Source organism: Triticum dicoccoides, chromosome 7B, assembly GCF_002162155.2.
Source record: "Triticum dicoccoides isolate Atlit2015 ecotype Zavitan chromosome 7B, WEW_v2.0, whole genome shotgun sequence".
Lineage (NCBI taxonomy): Eukaryota > Viridiplantae > Streptophyta > Magnoliopsida > Poales > Poaceae > Triticum > Triticum dicoccoides.
Window position 1 is genome coordinate 126,806,557 of NC_041393.1, and position 27,161 is coordinate 126,833,717.

Here is a 27,161-nt window from a genome sequence, read left to right on the forward strand (position 1 = left end):
AAATATGTTTTAATTAAGTTAAAATTTTCTTTTGAAATGTATGAAATCATTTTTTTGAAACGACTAAAATTAGTTTTTGAGCAGAGTGAAATGAGTTTCCTGAAATGAGTGAAATTAGTTTTCTAAAACTAGTCAAACAAGTTCTTGAAATGACTAAAATATGTGTTTACAAACTAAATCAATGTTTTAAAATGACTGGAATAGTTTTCGAAAGGAGTGAAATCTATTTTAAAATTAGTGAAATATATTTTGTTAATTGAATGTATTTATTTTTCTGAAAAGAGTATTTTTTAATAAGTGTAATCTTTTTTATACAGAGTCAAGTATGTATTTTCAGATGAATGAAGCATCTTTTCTTAATTTAGCATTTTTTTTGTTCAAATGAGTGAAATCTGTTTTTAAAATAAGTAGATTATTTTTTTCATAATTTAAAATAAGTAGATTAAAATAAGCCACTGGCATGCACCAGTCGTATTGTCTCATGCATCACTGTCACGAGTTTCAAAACAAGCTTTCAACGGTTGATTCTTCGCCGCTGCATATCCCCATTGTTAGAGCATCTTGAACAGGCGTCCAAACACTGCTCCGCGTGCTAAAATTCAGGTTTTTGTGCGCCGAACAGCTCCAGCGAAATCTGTAAAATAGTGCGAGCGTAAAAAAGGGTTGAACTCGCGCTGAAAACGCTATCACATGCTGCAAATTTGAGACGCCGAATTGCGCGTGCTTCACAATTTACACTGCGTGTTTTTTTGGCACGCGTTTTTGGGCATCTGATAAAGTAATGTTGGGTTCGACGCTCTAAAAGGTGCGGAATTTTTATACACCTGTTGGAGATGCTCAAATCATTTTTTTTGCGGGGTGCTGTTAAAATCATTTTCCTCCCCGGGAGGGGAGGGAGGGAGGGAGGTGCCAAATCACCTCCCTGCAGCTTGGTCAATCGAGCGTCGTTTCCCCGGTGCACAACAGCCGTCCTTGGTGTGATGGTGTCCTCCGCCGAAGCCGCCGTCACCAACCGCGTCCAGGCGTCCAGCCTGCTCCATCCAGCGTGTGACCGGATCAGACGAACAGCGGCACGTCGTGCTGGAGGTTTCCCGTTCAATTCAGGATGATGCCATCCCAATCCCAGATCACCACTGCCCGGTGGGCTCTGTGCCGGCCCCTTAAAATCGAAATCAACCAATCACTGGTCCCTCGGTTTTATGATAATAATGCCGACGGCCCACATATGCCATTTCGATCACTCGCTCAGTGGACCTACTTTTGTCATTTCGGGTACATTAGCTGTTAATTGCTTGCCCCAGTACTCTTGTCAGACTTGGACCGGACTTACTCTAGGAAAAAAACCGACAAATTCAAATGTGCTCAGGACTCACATTTAATATTCACACCCTGTAAAGCTCCCTGACTGTTCGTACATGTAGCATTTTTATATTCACGCCGTTCACCGCAGAATTTGTGCTGTATATATTTCTTTGCCATGAACTCGTGATTGACACCGATCGTTTTTCTTACTTTTTCTTTTAAACTTTTATATAAAAAAAGACATTTTACATCTGACTATTACGGAAAGCAATAGCCAGTATAATAAAGACAAACATTATCATCAAAATAAAATAAAACAATAACGGAACGCATGCCAATCACTAAAAATATACTCCATCCGTCCCATAATATAAGACGTTTCCTTCGAGTGTGCGCCGCATGTCGTAGATTGAGAATTACATTGAACTGATAATAAATTAAAGGAACACGTACAAACACCCACGCCATACTAGGCCACACAATAGCCACTCATCACTTAGGAGGAGATATAGAAACCGTCGAAGAAATATTGATTAAATCATCATCCCAGCAGTACAGATTTAGGGCATGTACAATGGTTGATAAGACAGTGTTATCTTAAGTCTTGCATGTAATTTAGAGATGACAAGAAAACATGTCTACAATAGGTTATATCTTAACCTTATCTTCAATAACTAGTTATTTTTAAAAACATGGTGAGACATATTGTGCTAAGAAATCATCTCTTAAATAAGAAAAGACAAACCTTTTTTATGGTTTCTCTTCCCTGCATCTCAGCATTTATCCTACATGACACTTCTAAGGCCATGTACAATGATTGATAAGATAGTCTTATCTTAGGTTTTGCATGTAATTTAGTGATGACAAAAAAAAGTGTCTACAATGGGTCATCTCTTAGCCTTATCTCCAATAACTAGTAATTCTTAAAAACCAGGTGAGGCATATTATACTAAGAGATCATCTCTTGCCTTCTTTTAAATAAGAAAAGACAAGCCTTTCTTATGAGTTCTCTCTCCTCCACCTCATCGTTTATCCTATGTGGCACTCCTAAGATAGCATTATTGTAAATGCCCTAAGATAACACAGTTGTACATGCGTAATCCATCAACGTTGATACCACGAGTTGAAGGAATTGAAGCATGATGCAGAATAATAATACTACACACACGGATGTGTTACAAGTGTTTTACACGATCTATACCTAACTAATCTTTCTCCCTCCTGATTTTCAGTCGGGGTGGGGCCAACACCCCCTAATCTTCAATTCTATTGGTTCAGTTTAGTTAGCCGGTAAAATCAAAGTAAACCTTCGTACGTCTAGCACTGCTGCTAATAAACAGCCAACTGCTCATCTTGAAAGACACACTGTCAAAAAACGAAAACTAGTTTGTCTCAGTTGACGATTATCCCTATACCTTTTCTTATAACGCTTGGAGGAGAACAAAAGAGACGTACGAGAAGAAGAATCTGCGTTGGTAAGACGCAGCGTGGCAAACCTGTGTCTACGTGGCCTCCACAAACACCACATCGAGCAGTCAAACAATGGTTGCTCCGCATACCGAGGCGAGGCTGTGGAAGTAACACGTATGCGTGGATCGATCATGGAAACGAAATTGCTTTTTACAAATGTTGCTCGGAGCAAAATGCCTGCCATGTGATGGATCTCTGTGGGCATGCAAAGTTACCACGCACCAATCCAAAAAACGGCAGGCAACCGGATAAATGCTGCTTCAAAATGTTTAAATGTGCATCTGAGCTACGGTTTCATCATCCATTAATGTACGTTAATGCACCACTTGTGTCCCAGCATGCAGGAGCAACGCCTAACGTGTACTAAAAAGAGTAGTGCTCAAAATTGCAGTACATGTTGGAGTACAATGATATCTTCCTAATTTGCGAATGCAGTAACTCGTTGCCAACCAGGGTGGGTGGTAGGGTACGTCTCGTCTATACATACGCGAGGCTGCCTGCTTCCATTTGATCTGGTTCATCCTCATCTGATCTGATACGGACATGGCGACGGCGGCGACGGCAGTAAAAATGTCGCCTAGGTCGACCGGATACCCTTCGTCGTGCAAACCAAGCAACACCAGCTGCTACTGCAAGCCACCGGCCGCAGCTCCGATGAGCACCTTGTAAGTGGATTGGAGTGATGAATATTTTGTTTTTGTTTTGAGAACACATGTGGTGGCGTAAGTGCATGCATGCATGCATGATACAGTAATTAAACTCTGCATGGGGGACAGGAGGTGTAGGAGCGCCGTGAGCAGCAGAGGAGGTCCGACGGCCGGACGGCGGGAGGAGGAGGAGGAATGGAGGAGGTACCTTGCGCCGGAGAGGCTGGAGGTGCTGGCGCAGCTGGAGCCGTGGGCGGAGGCGAACATGCTGCCGCTGCTCAAGCCGGTGGACGAGGCGTGGCAGCCGGCGGACATGCTCCCGGACGCGGCGGCGCTGGGCGCGGACGGCTTCCAGGCGGCGTGCATCGAGCTCCGCGCCAGGGCGGAGGGCGTGCCAGACCCGCACCTGGTGTGCCTGGTGGGGAACATGGTCACGGAGGAGGCGCTCCCGACGTACCAGAGCATGTCCAACCGCTTCGAGGGCACCCGCGACGCCACCGGCGCCGACGGCACCGCCTGGGCGCGCTGGATCCGCGGCTGGTCCGCCGAGGAGAACCGCCACGGCGACGTGCTCAGCCGCTACATGTACCTCTCCGGCCGCCTCGACATGCGCCAGGTGGAGCGCACCGTGCACCGCCTCATCGCTTCCGGGATGGCCATGCACGCGCCGGCGAGCCCCTACCACGGCTTCATCTACGTGGCCTTCCAGGAGCGCGCCACCTCCATCTCCCACGGCAACACGGCGCGCCAGGTGCGCGCGCACGGCGACGCCGCGCTCGCGCGCATCTGCGGCGCCATCGCCTCCGACGAGAAGCGGCACGAGGCGGCCTACACGCGCGTCGTGGCGAAGCTCTTCGAGGTTGACCCGGACGCCGCCGTGCGCGCCATGGAGTACATGATGCGGCGCCGCATCACCATGCCAGCCGCGCTCATGGACGACGGCCGCGACGCCGACCTCTTCGCGCACTACGCCGCCGCCGCGCAGCAGGCCGGGGTGTATACCGCGTCGGACTACCGCGGCATCCTGGAGCACCTCATACGGCAGTGGCGGGTGGAGGAGCTCTCGACGGGGCTGTCCGGCGAGGGGAGGCGCGCGCGGGACTACGTCTGCGCATTGCCGGAGAAGATCCGGCGGATGGAGGAGAGGGCCCATGACAGGGTGCGAAAGGAGCCCACCCCGGTCCCGTTTAGCTGGATCTTTGATAGGCCTGTCAGCGTCGTGCTCCATTGATTCAAACAAACCCGGACTGTCCACATACCAGTACCACCATTGCTGCAGCGAGTGTGCCAGCTCGAGGCGAGAAGCTACAATATAGAATATGTTTCATGGCGCCGTCTTCTTGCGTAGGACATGTATTTATATCTTTCTAAAAAATGGACATGTATTTGTTTTTTTCTGGGTTCTTGTGTCTGTTTCTCTGTTCTCGGCTATTATTTTACCACATACATATACATATATGTGTTTTAATTTTTTCCCTGGTAGACATATTCTTATGTGGTTATATTTATCTTAATTCTTCTAATAATATGAGTATTGAACATATATTGTTTAACAATGGAATTAACGAAACGATTCTCACATGACAATGATGTGCCCAGAACATTTTTCAACAAATGTGAGATTATACTGTTAATTTTATGAGAGGTATCAGACATTTAATATGAGAGCTTATGCTACACCTATGCATCAAAACATATGTTCATGTACTAGAAAACTATTCATATTTTTTGAAAAGTCTTCTTATATGTGAAAATAAATGTTTACATCAGTGCTCATGTATTTCATGCAACATTTGTATACTTTAGCCAAAAGAATATAAAAAATAAAAATAAGTGAATAGCTAGAGAAAAATAACAACAATATCAAAAACAAATAGTACAAAAAAGAAAGTGTTACTAGGACTGCCCATGTTGTGGGACGCACCTGAACTGAGCGCTATGCCCTTATTGCTGGGAGCGGCTTTGTCTCGCCCCCTGCGTTGCCAATGAGCCCTCCCCTGATCCAACCCCATGTTCTATTTTGTATTCTACTCATGTGTTTTTTCAGTAATAAATTTGGCGATACCCCTAAAAAATAACGAGCCCTCCCAAGTTGCTTTCAAGTTTGTTTGTCCTCACTGTTTTTTTTATTTGTGCATTTTTTGGTGTATATTTTTAAATTTTTTAAATACTTATATTCAAAACTTATTTTTTTGAAAGCCATGAATTTTCAAAGTTAACACAGTGTAAAAAAGTTGTTACCATTAAAAATTTGATAGCACTATTTTTTGACATTATAAAAATGGTCAAGCATTACAAAACAGTGTATGTGGTATTAAAAAATGTTAGTACAAAAAAATTCTTATTCAAAGAAAATGTTTCATGCCACTAAATAACATGTATATTAAATGTAAAAATGTTCTTACATATAAAAATATGTTTGGGACGTTTAAAAAATATAATGAAAACAAATTGTGTTGTTTAAAAAGATGTTTCATATACTTCAAATTTTTCATTAGTTATTTGATTTTTTTAAACATGTATTAGAAAAAATGCTCAAAATCATGTATTTTATAAACGTCATGTATTTGATAATATGTTAAACATGTATAAAAATATTGTTTCAGATGTATATGAAAAATATACAATAAGTATGAAAAAAGTAGACATCAAAACTTATATTTGAATATGTGTTAGTCATTTATTAGAAAAACGGTAAACATGTATAAAAATTATCTGATGTATACAAAATTATACAAGTGTGTGAAAAAAATTAGACATGTGTTGAAAAAATTAAAAAAATGAAGAGAAACGGTGAAAACCGAAGAAAGAAACAAACAAAACAAAAAAAACCCAAAGAAAAAAGAATAAAGAGACAAAAAAACTGAAAGTAGAGAAAACCAAAGAGAATCCGTTGACAATGAAAACTGATAAGATAAAGACACAGAGAAAAGATACTCATGCCAGAGGCGCTATAGTAATGGGCCGGCCCACTCCCTTGCGCCCAGAGGCGAGTCCGAGTTACATCTCAATACAGCGAGAAATAGTTCTCGCACGCAAACCAATTTCTAATGGGCCAGACAATTCCACAAAGCTTGCTTGGAACCTTGTAAACCCCTTCACGAAGTCATCGCCATACATCACTTCAATCGTACAATAGCGGTCTACTCCTCTTCTGTAGCAGAAACAAAGCTACAACTAATTGTGCGTATAGCACATTGTCAAAATATATTTTGTCAACTGTAAAAATATATAAAAAATGTAGAATTCGAATCTGTTGTAATATACTTGTTTTTGTTACGGAAACAACTTTTGACTAGGGGGTATTCGAAGCACGATCATAGGTAAAGTTAGCCAACGTGTGTATGACGGCCTTATGCGAAGATTGTCGTACGCGACCAGAAATAACACAATGCTATTTTTAAATAGGCCGCCTTGAGAGCGCGGCCTAATCCTATTCAAGAAGGCCTGGGTGGAATTGCACGGTCAAAGGCTGGGAGTGCAACATGACTCCTTGACTCCTTTGAACCCTCACCCGAACTCATGTTCGAGGTTGGCCGTAATCATAATGCGACTCCTCGAACTTGACCCTAGAGCCACTTGGAGCTAAAAAGAGGTCCAAGATCCCTAGTGCCCTAATTTGGATGACGTATGGTCTGGAGGCATGCACTCTTCGTCGTGAATGTCGGGTTCTTGGTGCGTCCCAAACCGCTTCTCTTTGCAAGTTTGGTTCATCTCCCCCATTTTGGCGGCGATGGTTAATATGGTGTGGTGTTGTGCTGTTGCACAAAGCGTCTTCTATGCTCATTGGGGATCGGTGGATATTTTTCTTTGTTGATATTCACATGGACTGTCGGTGCATTTGGTGGTTCATTTTTTCTTCATCTACTGTGACCTTGACGATCAGTTTAAAGGGTGTTTCGTGCCTTCATATAATTTTTTTCTTAATAAATTGGATGAATCTATTCCTCCCCTGAGAAAGTTTTTTTTAATAGATCAAAAGTAAATGGAAATTGACTTTTGGGCTGGGCTTGCAAAAGGATGCCCCTCAATTGCCAAGCCTAAGCCCAGCCCAAGACCAAAAATTATGGCCCCTAGCCCGGCCCCACTAAAACCAGACTTGTCTAAAAAAACTAAGCAGACCGAAATCCCAAATTGGAAGTGGGAGTCATAACAGTTATGGTAGGTATGCAAATTTCCAGACCAAGCCTACATGGGTGATAACCAGCCACCGTGAGTGTTGGTAGAATGATAGTATTGAATTTGTAACTACTCTTTCCGGGCTACTTGGAGTACAAGCCCTTCTTCCTCTGCATTGACTTGGAGCGGGGTTTCTCAACATTTTATATGTTTCGTGTCTATCGGCTCTAATCTGCTTGTGATAAAAAAAATTTTAACTTGTGACAAGAGATGTTGGAGTGCAACTATAGCTGACTGATGTGGCAAAATGACTTGTTGATCAAGGCAAAGAAATCATTGTGACAATAAATGTTGGAGTGCAACTATAGTTGACTGATGTGGCAAAATGACTTGTTGATCAAGGCAAAGAAATCGGGGTAGTGGCACCCTACGGAAGGTGTGTCCAGAAATAAAGGACTTGTTTTACTACTTGCTTTCCAAGAAGGTGTTTCATTACGTCACAAACAAGGTGTTTCATTAGTAGTAGTATATATACAGTGTACTACTCCTTCTCTTAAGTTTGACTTCATAGACAAAGCCAACTATGGGTCCAAAGTCAACAAAAGGGGGGTTGGTGGAGGCGTGCACCGTTGCATGTATCAATCAATGAAAATGGTTAGGCTGGTCACAATGGGGAGGAACTTAGAAGTAACATCACACACTCCAATACAACTTTGCTTATGTGGCACATATTTAATGAAGTGAGATGTTCTTGTGGTAACTAGCTAAATTACCGGAACATCACACACTCCAAGAAACAATGAGTCTATAGCCTAATAAATACATCATTGCATGACACTACATAGATGTTCCTACCCACTATGGAGATAGTAACATACTCTAGGGAAGTGTGTAAGTTACTAGTTTATGTTCTTGCCCATTGTGACCAGCCTTAGTCACTACAGGTATAAGGTACTAGCTTTTAACTTTTACAAGATGATGCTTCGCATTTTGCCGTAGGAACCATGTTAAAACAAATGCATTAATAGATGATTAAAATTAATTAAAAGTAACGGAAAGCAAATGCAAGAGTGTTTCTATTATACATTTTGAAAATAATAAACCCTAAGAAGTACGCCACAAAATGTTGTATACAAAGAGAAAAAAAAGACATGATTGACTTGTGAGGCGCCGATTTGAATTGATAGATTAATGCACAAATGTAAATGAATAAATGCATTACTTGAAGAAAAAAAAGGCATGTATGACTTGGGGTGGCAAAGTTTGGATGGATAAATTAAGGTAAAAAAGTAATTGATGAGCACATGAATGACTTGTTCATGCCACACAATTTCGACCGGATGACCGTCAATAATTGAGGTGATGTAAAAGCACACATATATAAATAAATTTAATAGTGGAGTTTTATTTAGATATAGAAAATTCATGTTACCCTTGTTTTTGTATAATCTTATACCCATGTTTTTAGTAACGCCTAAAGATACATAGTATAATCTCAACGATGCTAATGCCACAAAGGGTGATTGCTGAGTTGGAACAGAGACATAGAAAAAAAAGTTTGCCTTCTCTTAGCTAAAAGGTACTCCCTCCGTCGCATAATATAAGAGCATTTTATACACTAGTGTAGTGTACAAAATGCTCTTATATTATCGGACGAAGGGAGTAATATATTAAAATAAAAGATATGTCATTTCCACAATTGCAGGAGGTGTTTTCTCTTAGTTACATTTTTTGTTTTAATTTTGATCACCCCATGATTAAGGGCACCTAGAAAAGACTTGCTAGAGATAATGTACTACCATATATTCCATTGTATATTATCATTTTAATATTATCAAGATGAGATGGAGAGCATTTTTTAAATCAAACACTATATGTCTTAAAGGAGGCACGCGGTCTATCATGTATAAGAAAATCGTTGCTTATTTCTCCTAATAAAATGGATATCACCCCTAAGAGAAGCATTATCAATAATGATAAGCAAACTTAGATAGTCTGAGTTGGAGAATACGAAATCAACTTGATTTGATTCATAAGATGGATGAAAATAGGATGCATTGTATGTCAATATCCTACGAATGCCATCGTATTCTTTTAGAGAATTTGTTGAGTCCTTCCTCCATTTGAGACAAGCACTTAACGATTGCTTCTAATTTCCTTTTAGATAGTTGTTTGTATGTAGAAGGATGCAATTTGAGAACCAACCTATGATTGGATGATAAGGAGGGTGTTGTACCCTCAGCCCATCAAGGATCAAACCATATATTTGCCATCTATGTGTCTTATAAATACGTAATATTCTTTTAGTGTGATGCGATGTTTTCATCGATACCCAGTGTCCATGGTGTCTTCACCAATCCCAAGGTCTGCTGACTTAATCTCATGCAGGTGCTCATATGGGTAAGTTTTGCACGCACGTCTTCGTATATATGAGTGTATGAGCATGTATGTGAATGTCTACGGTTGTATTGTCTTTCCTAAGAAAAAGAAGGATGTAATTTTACACAAACATGTTGTTTGACAAAACAAATAGTAAGAAGGACATGAATCTTTAATTGTTGCAGTAAATGAATACAGTTATTGTGTTTGTTTGCTTGTTCTATAATATATTTTAGAATCAGATTTTAATCGTGCAAAAATTGTTCTACTATCTCATATTTTCAACACTTAAATCTGTATTACATTTTGGGCTTTAAAACTTGAAATTTTGGGGTTCAAAATTTGGTGTTCAGGCAACAAGAAAAATACTCAAAGCTTTTCCGATAAAATTTGACATACTCTAGGCTTCACCAGCGAGCCAGTGGATTCACCTCCCCTCTGCCTACCATCCCAGCGGCCAGTGGTGGGGAGGGGGATCCCGATACCTTTACTCCGGTTGGTAGTTTAGGTTAGAGTTGCCGAGCCCTCGCAGGTGTGGCGCTTGGATGGATGGCGATTCTTCTTCTTCGAGTTTGTCTTTTGGGCTTCGATCCTCCTCGAGTTTGTCCTTCTGGATGTAGTTGGCGGAGCTCTGACATAGATTCCCGCCATCCCATTAGGATCGTGAGAGTAGGGTTTTCATCGTGTGAAGAGATTCACACTTTAGAGTTTAGACCTATCCAAGGGTTCAACGGCGAAGAGTACGACTCCAAGGAGCTGGTGACGTCCACAAAAACTTCCCGGCTGTCATCGACAAGGTCAAGCTGGCTCCGGTAGTGGAGTGCTGATAGCGACGCGTGTGCGGCTCGTTCTAGCGACAATACTGTTCGTTCGGTGATTTTGGAATGTTAGTGTAATTTTTATTATGTTTGAGCTGCTTTGTACTTCTGATGATATTTGATAATTGATCTGGATCATGTTCGAGAAAAAGATGAGATTTAGAATATTTAATAAATATAAATTCAAAGAATTGTATCTTAAACTTCAATGTTGAAACTTTTAGTTCAAAATTCGTCTCAAAGTTTGAAAGTACAGTACCCTGATCCTTTAATTAGCACAAACCAATCTATGGTTAGATGGTTAGAAAAATAGTGGTATCCACGGCCCACTAAAGTTTAAGTTCTAAATTTGATTTTGGTGTTCGTATTTTTCTAGAGTTATTTTAGACCTTCTGACGATGTGCGTTCAGTCAGAGAAGATGTTTTCGTCAGCAACAAAGGCGTCTATGGCGACTTCGTCAATTTTAAGATGATGTGTTGGCCTAGTTTTTTAAAAGTGCTCCTAGGGATAATGTGTGTGTGCGCTTGCCTTCATAAGGGCGAATGTATATGCGCATGTCTAATCTCTGTTGTGTTAAAATAATCCCTTAATTAGTGCAACAAAAACCATAGAAATGATGGGACCGTTTACCAATTGCGGCCCACGTCACTCGTTATGCGCGGCCACGGCTAGAAAAGAACTCGCCGCCACCGATCTTTGTGCAAACAACCGCACACCATCTGCTCGATCAATTACCCCACGCCCCGCTCGCCTTCGCCCCTGCCGATGAGCTTTCTCGCCGGGCGCCTCGCCGCACAGGAGGGCGCATACTTCCTCCAGGAGTCCAGGAACGCCGCCAGCCGCCTCGCGCAGAAGATCCCCGCGTCCGAACATGGGCCCAGGCCGGCATCCCCGCCTCCGTCGGCCGACGTGCTGCCGGAGATCCTCCGCCACTCCATGCCTTTAAGGCCCACGCTGCCTCCGCCCAACTCAACCCTGTATGGTTCCACCCGCTGGGCCCTCCCACCGGGCGGCGCCAAGGCTGCCGGCGTGTCCCCCGACGTGCTCAACCCGCTCCGGTCGTACGTCGCGCTGCCGCAGGCCACCTTCGGCCTCGGCCCCAAAAGGTGCGCCTCTGGCGCCTTCGGTATTGATCTAATTTTTTCACTCAAGGTAGTTTTGAACTCGGGTGCTCTTACTATGTGTATGCGTCACTAGATAGTTCATCGATTTTTTAACGTGTGCCGAAGCACTCGTTGTACTAGTGGGTTGGAGAACTCACCTTGATACTAGAGCAAGGGATTATGTGGTAAAACAACCACACGTATATATTAAGATTAAACTTTGCAACGTTTGATCAACAATTAGTTCTACAATGTATGGATTTATTGATGAATGGTACCATTTGATTCATCGAGAGGGTACTACTTCTGAAATTTAAAAAGATGATCGACTCTCAGATGAAGAATGGATGCATGGATTGTAGCGTCAGAGTTTAGAACGGTGGAAGCTTGCATAGATTTTCTATTTAAAGCTGATTGCATAGCATGTTCTATGTTCTTACTTCTTAGTCCCTCAGCCATTCGTGAGGTAATTAAGTTAATACTGTAAACCATAACTGGTGATTCATTTTCATTTTTTTCTAGGTTTCATGTGGATTTGTTTACAGATGGGAACTTCCAACTGACAGGCCTTACTATTCATCACCAAGCACCAATGAGGGACGGCGTGATATGCATCCTCCTCCCATGGACCCTGAGAAGTTGAAGGCCGTAATTGCTAGATACTCACAGGGTATGTAACTCGCCAGAGATTTTTGTGCTGTAGTAGTGTCGTTAAAGATATGTTGTTCTCACCTTTCATGGATCCAGTTGGAAAGGCGCTCCTTAGGATTGCTGGGACTATATTGGTGATTGGAGAAGCAACAGCTGAGCTGCTGTATACGGTGAATAAGCTTCAGTTGCATTCTGTAAGTCATGTAACTGGCTCTATACTTTTTTTTATGGAACAGAGTAAGTATACTTTCTACTCCTTCCGTCCGAAAATACTTGTCATCAAAATGGACAAAAAGAGATGTATCTAGAACTAAAATACGTCGAAATACATCCCCTTTTATCTATTTTGATGACAAGTATTTTCGGACGGAGGGAGTACCTTCAAGAAAAGGAAATAATGCCATATCAGATTGCATATACAAATTCTAGGTTGCTTGGTTGCAGCGTGATCTTTACCTGTCTTGTTTGAGATTTATGATTTGTAGTTGAGTTTTGTAATGTTATTGTCTGCCTGTCTTCAGATTTTCATCGGTTATAATTCCAGAAAAATGTGGTCTTCAATTGTTTGCTGTTATGCTGTTTATAATATTTCATCGTTCTTAAAAAAATAATTAATCACAGTAGTTTAGTCATTGGCATAATTGTCCAAGAAAGCTCTGCCCACAGCCCCACACTACCATGAGCCATATGTCATCATTGTTCACACTCTGACCAAGCAGAGAGTTCTAACATTACTTGCTTGCCAGTTGCGACCATATAATAAATGGAAAGAAATATGCTCGAGACCTCGAGTGATGTGGGTTTAGATCTAGTTTGGTGATATCTAAGAGATCGGAATTTGCAATAGCAATTTGTATCCTTAACGGATCAATGTTGACATATACAGAAAATAATACTAATGACCAATATTTTTACATAGTTTTTATTAAGATGCAATGGCATGATATATATAAATGTTTTGTTCTAACTGCTCCATCTCACAAGTTCAAACAATCAAGATAACAATGCAATCTAGTAGGCACGAGACATGTTTTGTGGTGATTCAATATGATAGGATGTCATGTATTTGATGTGAGCATCCTTTAAAAACAATGAGCAAGAAAAGAGAAGGAAGTCATGACATCTACTAGTTGGCAAATATCCTCTCTAAAAAAACACGGATATCCCCTTTCAGGTCGGCGATGTCAGAGCTAAAGGAAAAGAACACGCTGATATGGTCAAAGTACAACTAGCTCCACTAAGGAAATGGGTAACAAAACTGCGGAACCTTCCTGTGTTTGACTTTGAGTCGATTGTATTTGAGCGTTGGCCTAACTCCGGTTTCTTCTGATTCCTGTTACAAAATTGATATTAATTTCCACATACTGAAATTGTAGGCTGAAGACACGTCCCGAAAATGGCATTACAAAGGCAACAAAGAGTCCAAGGAGAAGCCTATCCTTGATAGAGAGCGTTCAAGAGCACTTAGTGCTAATACACGTCTGAATTGATCAATACATACAACTGGCAGTTGTTGTTGTTGTTGTTAACAAACACAAGCAAGCTCATACTAGTATCCCCCATTATGAAGTTTCTTATTGTAACGTGTAAGTCCACCATTATAAAACTCCTCGTTTTACGTTTACCTTGTCTATATGTGCAGGCAGTGTAAGATTACAAGGAAGCCCCGGGCGTTTGGTCTTTTCGGTTTGTTCGGTCCGGTCTTTTCGGTCTTTCAAAATTTCGGTCTCCCATAATTGAAGACCGATATAATTTTGGTCTTTTTGGTTATTCACTATTCGGTCTTCGGTCTTTACCATTCGGTCTTCGGTCCTGACCAAACAGACCAAATTAATTGCTAGAACCCAGATTTATGTTACTTCCAGTACCAATTGTATACAAACTACATAGAGTAAAGAGGTACATGTGTGCACAAAGCTGTGTGTACAGAGATAACATATGTCTGTATACTGGCGCATGTGTACATAAGAAAAATTCAAACAAGTAACACTTGTATGCAATCTGGATGGGATACAGTACACCATATGAAAATCTTTAAATAGAAAATTAGCACTATATATAATCACCACTTCACCAGCAACAAGATTCATGCATGCATACTCATTTATATTTGACACCAAAAAGTAAGAAGATCAAGTAACATCAGCGGATCAGCCCATGGAGTCGACAAGCAGCAAACAGAAACACCATCACCACTTGGTACTTGGCAACATAGAACTTGACATGAAAACAAATCAAGTTTAGTACATGCTTTAAATTCAGCAGCAAACAACAAACATTAAGGTCTCACAGTCTCACTCTCAGTTCTCAATTCTCAAGTCTCAAGTCACAAATCAAAAGCAAAAGATGATAACTAAAACAACATACATTCAACATGATTTTAGTTCAGCCATGAGTAGACGTGGATGTCACTTTGTTGGTCGACTTGCACACTTGTTTGACTTGGCCATGGAAGAAGCAACAACACCACCATTGAACTTGCGCTTTCCCTTCACCTTGTCATCAAATTCTTCAATCAACTCTACAACAAGTCAAGTATTCAATCAAATTTCATAATCTGCTAGCTATGGTGATATACTGATAGTGACAAATGCAATGTGATTTTGTTGAGATCTACTAGCTAGGTCTAGTTAATGAAGAAGTTTGTCAAGTCATGCATATAAAGTTCTCCATACATTGGTTTGGTACTGATGCATGTCATGCATAGTAATATCTCTACAATAAAAAAACAAATGTATTGACAAGTTGGCTGATTGTTTTACCTTTTTCTAGCACTTCTAATTCTTCCAAGTTCTCCTTGATGTCGACCGGGTCTGTTGACCTTCTCAGTGTCCCTGGTACAAGTTCTTCTTGATGGTGGACTAAAGCAGGGGCAAGCGACTGAAATGAACTTTCTTATTTGGATTGGATCCATTTTCAATCCATCTAGATATCTTATCTAGATATCTCCAAGTATTGATGCCATCTCCTGGAGTTGCTTGCAAAGTGGTCTGATCTGGATCCATTTTCTTATTTGGATTGCGCTTGCATGTACCAAAGTGCCTGCGCATTGCTGTTGTCCCATTGATTGATGTAGTAGCTTGAATTGGTTGGTCACAATACTTGCATTTTCCTTCCTTTACTAACCCCTTGTCATCAAAAACTTTGGTAAAATGCTCCCAGATTTGTGATCTTGACGCCATTTGCTTCCGTCCTTTTGGCTTGTCATCTTGAGCAGCTTTTGGATTGGCACCTTCACCAACTTTTGCTTTCGTATCTTCATCTTCAATGATGCTACGTAAGAATGATTCGTCTCCTGCTTCTGCAGCCGCTGCTTCTGCATCTGCTTCTGCATCTACCTCTGCATCTAGACTCATAAATGCATCGTCTTTGTCCTTCAATCCCTCATCATGTTCAGATTCCAGTATAGAAAGCATCTACAAAAAAACAGGTTACTCCTTACTGAACCATTTATTCATCTAATGGTACAGAGGAACATATAAACTAACAGAAATATACTACTTATAGCCTAGTTAGTACATAAAGCAGCATGGCACGAATCTGTCATGAATATATACAAGCCAAAAAAAGGCAAGCCACTATATCAACCTTAATTTGAACATCACAGAACTTGAACAATATAATTGATTCAATAAAATAATAACAATCTAGACATCACATATGCACATAGAGAGATGAAGTATCTTGCTCACCTTCAGGATTCAGTTGCAAGGTACAACACCCAAAGAACAGCAGGCAGCGACCCGACACCAACCTCGAAGAGGACGAGAGGTGGTGACGAACTGCAGCAGCGAGGAGATGGAGCACCGTCGGTGGATGTCCCCGTCACTGGCAGTGGAGCGACGAAAGAGGGTCGGGCTTGGAGGCGCGACGCAAGGGGCACGGTGGTCGCGGATGGTGGTCGGCTCGTCGTCATCGGTCAGGGCAGCAGCTCGGGGCGCCGGTCCTCGTCGCTCATCGGTCAGAGGCGCGCGTCGCTCCTCGGTCACGGCTGACAGCTCACGGCATCGCGCCACAGCGAGGGACGGCGGCTAGGGTTCATGGTGGGAGAGAAAAGAGGAATTGTGCAAAGCGGGCGGCGGCGGCTAGGTTCTGTGAATCGATTGCATCGTGAGGTGAGGACGAGGTGTGTTTGTGTGTTATCTCACTTGTGAGTTGTGACCTTGGGCTGGCCAGATGGGCTGTAGCCTGTACGTACTTACTACTCCTATGTATGGGCTTTTCTAAATTCGGTCTATACGGGCTATTCGGTCCACAACATCAGATGACCGATCTGACCGTAACTAGTTCGGTCATACAGTAGTGCAGACCGTTTTTTATTCGGTCTTATTTAGTTCGGTCATTTCGGGTTCGGTCTCGGTCTTTTCGGATTCGGTCTTCGGTCTTTGATTTTTATGCCCGGGGCGAAGCACACCCATGTACATATATTACCCATATATTGAATAAAGCACATACCCTTCGATGTGGGAAGCCAGCTGATGCGGCCACGATTAATGTGAGTGTTCTCAATGTTTATAAAAGTTTTCCACAGGTCAATGAATTAGAGCGCAGAGATTTATACGTACCAAAATACAATAGTTTTGGTGAGAACTACGGAGAAGGTTGCATGCCTAGTTGAAGTCATGTGCATGCATTCTAGTTGGTTGCATGGTACGGATCAAGCAAAGAAAGGTCGGCTACATGCATGCATGCCAGTTTACCAGGGAAAAAAATTACTAGGAAGGCAATATACACGGGACTCCTATAAGTATGAATCATTAAGTGATAAAGCTTCTTTTTCTGAGATCCCGAGAGCACCAGCACAGATATTGCGTCAAGAAATTTGGAAAGCAAACACATATATATTAATCAGAAGGAAATCAAAGATTGCATCGGTTGTTAAAAATAGAGACCGGAATTACTACTACTTCTGTTGGGGTCGACCACCAGAAAAGATCACGAGCATCAGCAAGTTACTCACGTGGATTTTTACATGTTTAAAGGAGATTGGATGGGGCCCACCAAGCTTGCCGATCCTGGAGTTAGTTTAAACTAAGAAAGAGTCTACAGATTAGGAAATATGTGTACGTGTGTCTTTTGGAAACCTTTTAGGTGTGCGTGTGTTTCAGGTTGGCTACTTCTATAAAGCCTAGGTGTGCGTCATTGTAGAGGGGTCAGGTTATTTTTATATGAAATAAACACTATGTGTTTTTCAGGGTAGACACCCGTATCAAGTTTTGGAGGGATCTTTAGAAAACCTCTGTGTTGCGATTTCTTTTTATGGAAATTGTTTTGCGCGTGAGTACCTTCGTCGAGATTGGTTTTCTCGTGCTGGGCCGCAAGGTTCAAATCTTCTACTTTGTGTACATCGCGTGTGCGGGCGAGAGGTTGTTACTGCTGGTGGTGGAGTGTCGTGAAAGATCGGGCCGCAAGAACGGATCGGATCTCGCCACGAGGTTCGGTCCACATCAGGTGGTATTCAGAGCATCAGGTTGTTCACGACACTATGGAGAAGATGGCGAGTGCATCGTTATTCAGCAAGTTAAGCTATGGATTTCAGTTGGAGGAGGAAGGTCGATGGGATGGGATGTTTCATACTCGTGTTGTGGTACAGGAGAGATCATGTGCCATGACAATTGACCACATGAGTTTGATCAACGCTGCAAGCATCGAGATGGTGGAGAAGCTAGATCTATCAATGACACCACGAGCACAACCATACTTGTTTCGTTGGGGTCATGAAGATCTCAGTGTCACACATCAAACAAAGGTACCGTTTTTGCTAGGAAAATATTTTTGCACGGTTTTGTGTGACGTGATTCCGGCATCGATGGTTTCATGTCACTTATTGTTGGGCAAGCCATGGTACAAAGAGCATGATGTTGTGTATGATTGTCAAACGCACATATATACCGTCAAGAAGGGTAAGAAGTATGACCTCGTGCCCATGGGTCTGGATCATTTTATTGCTTGGAGGGAAGAACATCTTGAGAAGATAAAAGAGCAAGAAGAAGAAGAAGAGAAGAAGGTCGAAGGTGCTAAAAATTTGACGGTCATCGTTCAATCTGCACATGAAGATATTACTGAAGAGATTGACTCGAAACCGAGGACGGTTTGGCTTCAAGGAGGAGAGGATGATGTGGCCACGATTAATGTGAGTGTTCTCAATGTTTATAAAAGTTTTCCACAGGTCAATGAATTAGAGCGCAGAGATTTATACGTACCAAAATACAATAGTTTTGGTGAGAACTACCAGGAGAAGGTTGCATGCCTAGTTGAAGTCATGTGCATGCATTCTAGTTGGTTGCATGGTACGGATCAAGCAAAGAAAGGTCGGCTACATGCATGCATGCCGGTTTACCAGGGAAAAAAATTACTAGGAAGGCAATATACACGGGACTCCTATAAGTATGAATCATTAAGTGATAAAGCTTCTTTTTCTGAGATCCCGAGAGCACCAGCACAGATATTGCGTCAAGAAATTTGGGAAGCAAACACATATATTAATCAGAAGGAAATCAAAGATTGCATCGGTTGTTAAAAATAGAGACCGGAATTACTACTACTTCTGTTGGGGTCGACCACCAGAAAAGATCACGAGCATCAGGAAGTTACTCACGTGGATTTTTACATGTTTAAAGGAGATTGGATGGGGCCCACCAAGCTTGCCGATCCTGGAGTTAGTTTAAACTAAGAAAGAGTCTACAGATTAGGAAATATGTGTACGTGTGTCTTTTGGAAACCTTTTAGGTGTGCGTGTGTTTCAGGTTGGCTACTTCTATAAAGCCTAGGTGTGCGTCATTGTAGAGGGGTCAGGTTATTTTTATATGAAATAGACACTATGTGTTTTTCAGGGTAGACACCCGTATCAAGTTTTGGAGAGATCTTTAGAAAACCTCTGTGTTGCGATTTCTTTTTATGGAAATTGTTTTGCGCGTGAGTACCTTCGTCGAGATTGATTTTCTCATGCTGGGCCGCAAGGTTCAAATCCTCTACTTCGTGTATATCGCGTGTGCGGGCGAGAGGTTGCTACTGCTGGTGGTGGAGTGTCGTGAAAGATCGGGCCGCAACAACGGATCGGATCTCGCCACGAGGTTCGGTCTACATCACCAGCCTATTGCTGTATCTGTATGAGCTTGTGTTTGTCATGGAGCTCTTAACGGCTAATTTGCCACGCCACTGAAGAGAAGCCATACAATAAGTATGAGGTTACTAGAGTTACATGAAAATATTAGAGATAATTATATTTTTGTTTGGAATATGGACAAGGGCATTGCCAAATCACGCGAGTGTAACTACAAATAGTAATGACTTTGTTTCTCAGAAGAGAAGACTGGCGACCGACCGTTGGCTGCGAGAACTTGGTGCTGTGGCGATTGTCGGGGCGATCTGACCGCGCCGCCGGTCCCTTCTCGTGGCTCTTCGCCGACCGCCGCTGCTGGGCTCTGGGATGGCCGCTGGCGGGGTGCCGGAGGCGGCCGCTGCCGGAGGTCGCGGGTCGTCTCCCTTCCTCTCGCGGTCGTGGGCAGACTGGGCAGAAGAGGAGGAGGGGAAGGGTCAGGTGGAGTTGCCGGTGTCGCTGGCGCCGCCGCTCCTGGGCGATTTCTGGGCTGCGGCCTGGCCTGCTCGTCGGTGGGGACGGCCGTCGTCGCGTAGGGGCCGCGTGCCTGCCCGACCTCCCCTGCGTCGTCCGGCCGTGGTGGCTGTTCCCGCTCCCGCCGCGCCTCCCGGGTTATCCCCCGTGGTGGCGCCTGTAGCCCCGGCCGGCGTTGTGCCGCGCGCGGCTGCGGCTGGTGACTGCCCCGGCGTGGGTGGTCCGCCGTTGCTTGCGGTGCCGGCGGCGTGTGTGCCGTGGTCGGGCCCCGCGCGGGCGGCGCGGATGAGGGGATTGGCTGCCCCTTGCGCCGCGGAGGGGACGACTGGCACCTGGGCCGGCTGTCGACCTAATGGGCCGCGGACGGGTGGGCTGGACGGCATTTCGGCCCAGGAGGTGGCTGAGGCTGCTCGTCGGGCCCGGGAGGTGGTGGGCTCAATTAACCGGGCCTGGGGCCTGGCCCACGCGGACCCCGCCCGTTGGATTTGGGTCCAACGTGGTGGATCCGGCCCGTGGGCGGGTTGACCTGCTACGCGAAGTGAGGTATCTCGTTGGGGTAGGGTTGCCCGAGTCCTTCCTCGCTCCCTGGTCCTCTCCCGTGCTGCGCCGCCTCCCTCCTCCACACTCCTCCTCCCGCCTTCCCTCCCCGATTCCACCTCCGCCGCTCTTGCTCCCGCCCCGCCGTGCTCGTACCTAGACGTCTTGATGCCTCGTGTTGAGGGTGACAGTCAGGCTCGGCCGAAGCGGCCCCTGCCTGCGAGCTCGTCCTCCCGCCCCGTTGCTGGTTCCTCTTCCCGCTCCGACCGCGGCGAGGGTGGCCGTTATTCGCGTTCCTCAGAGGTCTACCCGGGCACCTCTCTGCGTCGCCCTTCGCCACTCCACGACCCCCGCCTCCCGCTCCCGGGTTCGCCGGTCGATGCTCGCCGCTGGGAAGATGAACGACTGCGGCGGGACGACCTAGAGCATGAGAGCTCCCTCCGGGCGGAGCTAGTGGCTCGCCCGCCACCGCTGGCGGCTCGGGACAGGGACCCCTCGGCCCCCCGGGCGCTGGATGCTCGGGATACATCCTATCGGCCCGAGGTGGGTGACTGGTGTCGGGGGTGGGATGCCTCTGCGCAGGATGACCGCCGGGATGATGGGTTGCATGGATCGCGTGCTTCTGCTCATGCACGTGGGGATGACCGGCGGCTGTCTCACGAGGGTGGCCGTCGGGATGACCGTCGCCCTGCTCAATCGGATGGCCCGGGTGGCGTCGGGATGACCCGCCCCCCGGCCCGAAATCCTCGGGGCGTCGGTATGCGGAGGCTCCTGCGGTGACGGTCTAGGCTAAGAAGAAGAAGAAGCATAAGAAGAAGAAGAAGGCTGTGGTGGATTCTGGGGTGGCCGTCGGTCCTCCTTCGACCGAGGTTCCTGAGCAGGCGGCTCCAGATCCCCCTTCTCGGGTCGGCCACCCCAGGATTCGTGAGTAGACCATGTGCATCAACTGCGGCTGTGTGGGGCATTTTCGCTCAGAGTGTGAGGCTCCTCCCCGATGCCCCACGACCCTAGCATACCTTGGGTACGAGACTGAGGGGGGTGGTTTCTAGTACGTGGATGCCGAGATTGAGGAGGAGGCGGTTCGGCCTCACTTGGCGACGGTCACTCAGGCCCCCGAGCAGGTCCTGCCGTCTGGGGTGGTGATCTCGGGCGACCTCATCTAGGCTGAGCTCGCCGCCTACATCGGTGACATCGGCGGCTCCGATTTCACCTGGGAGGTGACTGAGACGCCCCCCTCGTCTTCTCGGTCCCCTTCCCCTCCGCTGAGTTGCTCCGTGTGTGTTCCCACGACTTTGTCCGCTGCCCCATTAACAAGATCCTGATCTCCGTTCGTGATGTTGATGCAGAGCCAGACCCGGTGCCTTCCTTGGAGCAGGTGTGGGTCCTTGTCTACGGCTTGCCTCGTGGTGGTAGGGCGGTGCCGCGGGGTGGAAAGCTTGCCCACATCCTCAAGGCGCGCGATCTCTGAGCCGATGGGCAAGTTGGTGACTGCTGATCTGGCCTCCTTCGAGGATGATGGTCCTGCTCGCATTGAGATTCTCTGCCCCGCTCCGGCAGAGATTGATGGTTTGTCCTTGGTATTCTACTTTGACAAGAAAGGAAAGTGCCTCACCTTCGAGCTTGAGTCCCCGGTTCTTCTCGATCTGCCTGGGCCGGTCCCCGGTGACACTTTGCCTCACCAGGGCGAGGGGCATGGTGGCGATGGGGCCTCATCTGGGGAGAGCTCCTCTGGTTAGGATGATGACGATGAGGTTTCGCCGGCTCCGTCTGATGGGCGGCGGAGTCTGGTGTCTATTGGTGGTGGGTCCTCCTACCCTGCTGGGACGGCCTCTCAGGTGGCGTCGGGTGGTGGGTCTGTGGTCATGACAACCCCCCCTGTCGCAACCCCGGTGGTTGACATGGAGGACGTGGAGGAGGACGTGGTGAGTGTGGGGATGAAGGTGCGCCCCTTGTCATCGCTGCGCTCACCTCGTATGGTCTGCTACTCGCGCTCGCCAGGGTCCCCCCCTTCTCCAGCCTTGGGGCCCCCGGACTTGGAGCCACCTTCGTCCTTGGATCTGGCCTTGGTGACCCCTACTGCGGTGGGTTCCAAGCTTCGGGGCGGGGCTTCTCCGCTGGTGGCGGCCCGTCAGAGTGCGCGGCTTAGCCAGTCCCAGGTCCTTCTAAATGGCCGTGTCCCGACGATCCAGGAGAAGGCCGCCATGCGGGCGGCTGCCCGCGACCTGTCCTCAGGTACTTCCCCCATCCCTTCTATACCTTCTGGTTCTGGTTCCCGTTTCTCTGTGCTTGGTTCCGTTCCGTTGTCCCATGTGGCAGAGGTGGCTACAAATAGTGGCATTGTTTTTCGTGGCGAGAAAGGGCCCATCCTTGAGCAGATTTCTGCTATCTGCGCCAAGGAGCGGCTTGATGGGGCGTTGGTTGAACCCCGTGCTTGTGCTGCGCGTGGTGAGCCCAACACCCTGGCGCACACTGACCCTGGTCATAGAGAGACCAGGGATGGTGCGGCGCCCCCTTTGTAGACCGTGGTGGAGACGCCCACGGCAGTTCCTCCCCCGGTGAGGGTGTTGAGGAACGTAGCAATAATTCAAAATTTTCCTACGTATCACCAAGATCAATCTAGGAGATGCTAGCAACGAGAGAGAGGCAGTGCATCTTCATACCTCTTGAAGATCGCGCAAACGGAAGCGTTACAAGAACACGGATGATGGAGTCGTACTCGCGGCGATTCAAATCGCAGAAGATCCGATCTAGCGCCGAACGGACGGCGCCTCCGTGTTCAACACACGTACAGCCCGGGGACGTCTCCTCCTTCTTGATCCAGCAAGGGGAGAGGAGAAGTCGAGGGAGAGCTCCGGCAGCACGACAGCGCGGTGGTGGAGCTTGTGGTATTCCTGCAGGGCTTCGCCAAGCACTACGGAGGAGGAGGAAGAGTTGGAGGAGGGAGGGGCTGTGCCAGGGAAGGGGTGCTGCTTCCCTCCCACCCTCCCTCTATCTATAGGGTGAAGGGAAGAGGGGCCAGCCCCTCTAGATCCCATCTAGAGGGGGGCCGGCGGCCAGGAGGGGGAGACTTGCCCCCCAAGCAAGGTGGAGGCGCCCCCTCCCCTAGGGTTTCCAAACCCTAGGCGCCTTGGGCCCTTGGGGGGGGCACCAGCCCACTAGGGGGCTGGTTCCCTTCCATATTCAGCCCATTAAGTCCCCCGGGGCAGGTGGACCCACCCGATGGACCTCCGGACACCTTTCGGTGGTCCCGGTACAATACCGATAACCCCCGAAACTATTCCGGAGACTGAAACTGGACTTCCAATATATAAATCTTCACCTCCGGACCATTCCGGAACTCCTCGTGACGTCCGGGATCTCATCCGGGACTCCGAACAACCTTCCATAACCACATACAATTTCCCATAACAACTCTAGCGTCACCGAACCTTAAGTGTGTAGACCCTACGGGTTCGGGAACCATGCAGACATGACCGAGACGTTCTCCAGCCAATAACCAACAGCGGGATCTGGATACCCATGTTGGCTCCCACATGTTCCACGATGATCTCATCGGATGAACCATGATGTCGGGGATTCAATCAATCCCGTATACAATTCCTTTGTCCACCGGTATGTTACTTGCCCGAGATTCGATTGTCGGTATCCCAATACGCCGTTCAATCTCGTTACCGGCAAGTCTCTTTACTCGTTCCGTAATGCATGATCTCGTGACTAACTCCTTAGTCACATTGAGCTCATTATGATGATGCATTACCGAGTGGGCCCAGAGATACCTCTCCGTCATACAGAGTGACAAATCCCAGTCTCGATTCGTGCCAACCCAATAGACTCTTTCAGAGATACCTGTAGTGCACCTTTATAGCCACCCAGTTATGTTGTGATGTTAGGTACACCCAAAGCATTCCTACGGTATCCGGGAGTCGCACAATCTCATGGTCTAAGGAAATGATACTTGACATTAGAAAAGCTCTTAGCAAACAAACTACACGACCTTGTGCTATGCTTAGGATTGGGTCTTGTCCATCACATCATTCTCCTAAATGATGTGATCCCGTTATCAATGATATCCAATGTCCATGGTCAGGAAACCATAACCATCTATTGATCAACGAGCTAGTCAACTAGAGGCTCACTAGGGACATGTTGTGGGTCTATGTATTCACACATGTATTATGGTTTTCAGTTAATACAATTATAGCATGAATAATAGACAATTATCATGAACAAGGAAATATAATAATAACCATTTTATTAGTGCCTCTAGGGCATATTTCCAACAGAGGGAGCTGTGTGGACGCCCCCCCATTCGTCTCAACCCCATTGAACACCGACTAGAGGTGTGTGGTTCTACCTCCCGGTCCACTTCCCTCGGACCGGAGTCTTCCGCTGCCCCCATCCTACGCGGGGGCGGCGTGGCTACCCGGTGAAGGCATCCCCCCGACTTGCGATTGACAGGCGGGCTAGCTCGGCCCCGCTTGCGGGGCCTAGGAAATGCATTGAGGTTATTAAATGAAGATCCTATGTTGGAACATTAGGGGCTTCGGCCTCACTGGCCGGAGACGTCAGCTCATTGAGTATTTGCGTCAGGAGGAGATTGACATTGTGGGACTGTAGGAGACGATCCACCAGGACTTTAGTATGCATGAGCTCCAGGGGCTTTCCCACCATTAGTTTGCCTAGCAGTGGCTGCCTGCTATGGGGCAATCTGGGGGTATTTTGCTCGAAGTTCGGGAGGATGCTTTCTCGGTTGAGGATATGGACCTAGGGGAATTCTTCCTGAGCATGTCCGTCACTGACCGACGAATCCACTTCAGTTGGGAGGTGATTTTCGCCTATGGTCCTGCGGATCATGCTCGCTCTGCCGACTTCCTCGCCGAGCTTAAAAATAAGGTGGAGAGGTGCACCACTCCGGTAGTGGTGGCCAGAGATTTCAACCTCATTAGGTGGGCTTCTGCTAAAAGTTCGCCTAATGTTGATTGGGTCCGCATGTGTCTATTTAACGACTGCATTGCGGACCTTGCGCTCCGTGAGATAGCCCGCGTAGGGGCTAGGTTTACGTGGAGGAATAAACAGGCGGACCCCATCCGGAGTGTCTTAGATTGGGTCTTTGTGTCGGATCAGTGGGAAGTAATGTTCCCATTGTGCTCTCTCAAGGCGGTCACTCGGATTGGCTCCGATCATACCCCCTGCTTTTCTCGTCAGGCGATGAGACCCCCTAGGACCCGTCGCTTCCGCTTTGAGACATTCTAGTTGGAGCAACTGGGTTTCTTTGAGATGGTTCACGACCGCTGGCTAGAGGCGGTCACGTCCCCACCTCGTGTGTTTTGTGCGGTATATGTCTGGCACCATTGTGCTAAATTGTCTCGTCAGTCCATAAGGGCTGGGGGGCAAACCTTGGTGCAGACCTCCGAGCCCGTAAAGGGGCCCTGTTGGATCAGATTATGGTGCTGGACGACCTTGCTGACGGGCAGGGCTTGTCCCCTGACGACTGGCTTAGGAGATACGCCCTCGAGGCCTCGCTCATGGACATTTACAAGGACGAGGAGCTATTCTAGCAGCGTCGAGGGGGGCAGAACTAGCTTCTCAAGGGGGGTGCGAACACTGCCTACTTCCAGGCGATTGCTAATGGCCGCAAGCGTAAGTGTGCCATCCTGTTCCTTTGGATGGGGATGTTCTTCTGGAAAGTCCAGAGGACATCTCCACCCATATTTACTCCTTTTATAAGGAGTTGTTTTTGGCTGAGCCACGCGGAGGCGTCTCTCTCTGCGCTGGCTTCTGGCCGCCTGCTGACCAAGTCTCCAATGTGGAGAATGCGGAACTTACTCTCCCATCCCCCCCTGAGGAGGTGGGCCGAGCGATCGCGTCTATGAAAGCGTGCTCGGCCCCGGGGCCGGATGGCCTCCCGGTAGTCCTTTTCCAGAAATTCTGGGGGATCTTACGTCCGGTCATTATGCCCATGTTCCATGAGTTCTCTATTGGATCCTTGGACATGGCTAGGATTAATTATGGTGTCATATCTTTGATCCCCAAAGTAGTTGTGGCGACGGATATTTGGCACTTCCGCCCCATCACGGTGATGAATGTGTTGGAGCGAATCTTTGCGAAGGTTTGCACAACTCGCTTATCCCCGGTGGCGGAAAGGATTGCTCACCCCCTTCAGTCCGTGTTCTTAAAGGTTTGACGGATCCACGACCGAATTCTTGCCCTTCATGAGATCGTCCACGGGGTGGTGTCGAAGGGACTTAAGGGGGTCTTCCTCAAATTGGACTTCCAAAAGGCGTATGACCATTTGGACTGGTCCTTTTTGAGGTTGGTGATGGAGCGTCGAGGTTTTGACGAGAAGTGGTGTTCCTGGATCATGCAACTGGTCAGATCCGGGAACACGACGATCAACATCAATGGCAAGGTGGGACCCTTTTTTCAAGCTTCCAAAGGGGTAAAGCAAGCGGATCCTGTCTCCTCCTTGCTTTTTAACCTCGCATTTGATGCTCTTGCGAGCATCTTAGATAAGGCCAAGTCGGCCGACCACCTTAAGGGTGTAGTTAGCCACCTCATCCC

General features: G+C 46.5%; 2 protein-coding genes across 3 annotated transcripts; both read left to right on the top strand.

Annotated features, from left to right (window-relative positions):
* The first annotated feature begins 3,173 nt into the window (after nt 1–3,173).
* LOC119335492 (acyl-[acyl-carrier-protein] desaturase 7, chloroplastic-like) lies at nt 3,174–4,889 on the top strand. Its single transcript, XM_037607612.1, has 2 exons — nt 3,174–3,437; nt 3,549–4,889. Exons 1-2 carry the CDS (start codon nt 3,316–3,318, stop codon nt 4,648–4,650), a joined length of 1,224 nt encoding a protein of 407 aa, XP_037463509.1. The 5' UTR covers nt 3,174–3,315; the 3' UTR covers nt 4,651–4,889.
* A 6,567-nt stretch (nt 4,890–11,456) lies between these two features.
* Nucleotides 11,457–14,146, top strand: LOC119340989. Of its 2 annotated transcripts, none has more exons than XM_037612890.1 (5): nt 11,457–11,842; nt 12,385–12,509; nt 12,587–12,684; nt 13,665–13,739; nt 13,867–14,146. In XM_037612890.1, exons 1-5 carry the CDS (start codon nt 11,502–11,504, stop codon nt 13,978–13,980), a joined length of 753 nt encoding a protein of 250 aa, XP_037468787.1. In that variant the 5' UTR covers nt 11,457–11,501; the 3' UTR covers nt 13,981–14,146. The 2 variants fall into 2 exon arrangements, with proteins under 2 accessions (XP_037468787.1, XP_037468788.1); XM_037612891.1 differs by having other exon boundaries at nt 12,406–12,509.
* The last annotated feature ends 13,015 nt before the right edge of the window (nt 14,147–27,161 follow it).